Source organism: Cucurbita pepo, chromosome LG13 (assembly GCF_002806865.2).
Source record: "Cucurbita pepo subsp. pepo cultivar mu-cu-16 chromosome LG13, ASM280686v2, whole genome shotgun sequence".
NCBI classification, from domain to species: Eukaryota; Viridiplantae; Streptophyta; class Magnoliopsida; order Cucurbitales; family Cucurbitaceae; genus Cucurbita; species Cucurbita pepo.
The window spans coordinates 718,386-719,405 of record NC_036650.1 but is presented as its reverse complement, the minus strand read 5'-3'; the positions used below and the strand labels follow the sequence as shown (position 1 = coordinate 719,405).

The 1,020-nt window shown below is 35.5% G+C and overlaps 1 protein-coding gene across 1 annotated transcript in view; it reads left to right on the top strand.

Annotated features, from left to right (window-relative positions):
* LOC111808094 (30S ribosomal protein S6 alpha, chloroplastic-like) overlaps positions 1 to 567 on the top strand; it is a 3,810-nt gene extending 3,243 nt beyond the window's left edge. Inside the window, exon 2 of the mRNA XM_023693899.1 lies at positions 132 to 567. Coding sequence (XP_023549667.1) covers positions 132 to 371 — 240 coding nt within the window. The 3' untranslated portion in view covers positions 372 to 567. The remainder of the gene's footprint in view (positions 1 to 131) is intronic.
* The last annotated feature ends 453 nt before the right edge of the window (positions 568 to 1,020 follow it).

Genomic DNA, 1,020 nt, shown 5'->3' with positions numbered 1-1,020 from the left:
TAACAACTAATTTAGCGTTATATATAAGCAAACGATTCTTTTGGTAAAGGGACAATCATTGGTGGGTAAGGATCAAGCTAGTTTTGTTTTGTTTTCAGCATAGTGTTTGATAAGAATTGGCCATTTTGCAGTTGCTTGTTGCTGGTGGTGGCATGTATGTGGAAGTATTCAACAGAGGGCTCGTTCCACTAGCATATAGCATCAAAAAGAAGAACAAAGCTGGTGAAACCAACACTTACATGGATGGCATCAACCTCCTCTTCACCTACTTCACAAAACCGGAATCGATGAGAGTTCTCGAGGCAGCGCTTCAAGCAGACGACGATGTCATTCGATCAATGAGTTTCAAGGTAAGGAATCGAAAATACTAAATCTTGCCGTTTAACACTGTAAATCAAATTTCTTGGTGTTCCACATCATGTTTTGTACAATTTGATTCAAAGCAATGGGGAAAAAGATGTGTAGTTGCTGTTTGTGCTTTTCCTTTTCCGATTGAGTGCTGGTATTGTGACAACTCTATGGCCATTTAGCCTTTATCCATAACCATCTGATTGCTGTTCTTTTTAATCCCCAAACGCTTCAAATGCTCTTAATAAGATTTTCGCGTTCGGGTTTGTGTTATAAGTTCTTGTACATGTCCTCCTTTTAGTCTTAGTACAATCTTTAGTGAATATAGTAATAGACTGAAAAACGAGAATAAAACTTTTTTGAACGTCAGTCGCTAATCATTGAGAAATGAAAAAGTCTTCAATGATACCTTTGTAGATAATGATTCAAAAATGACCCGAGAGTGAAATAGAGTAAGATTAGACGTTGATCTTTCATAGCTGGAAAAGCCACTCTAACTATGAACCATTTTTTTAATGATCCACCAACGACTGTCCTGTTCTCAACACTCTCCCTTGAAAGTGCTTAAAGAGACAGAAAAATATGAACATGGAGTACTAGGTAGAATTTCAGGGCTGTTTTTTTTTTTTTTTTTTTTTTTTTTTTTTTTTTTTTTTTTTTTTTTTTTTTTTT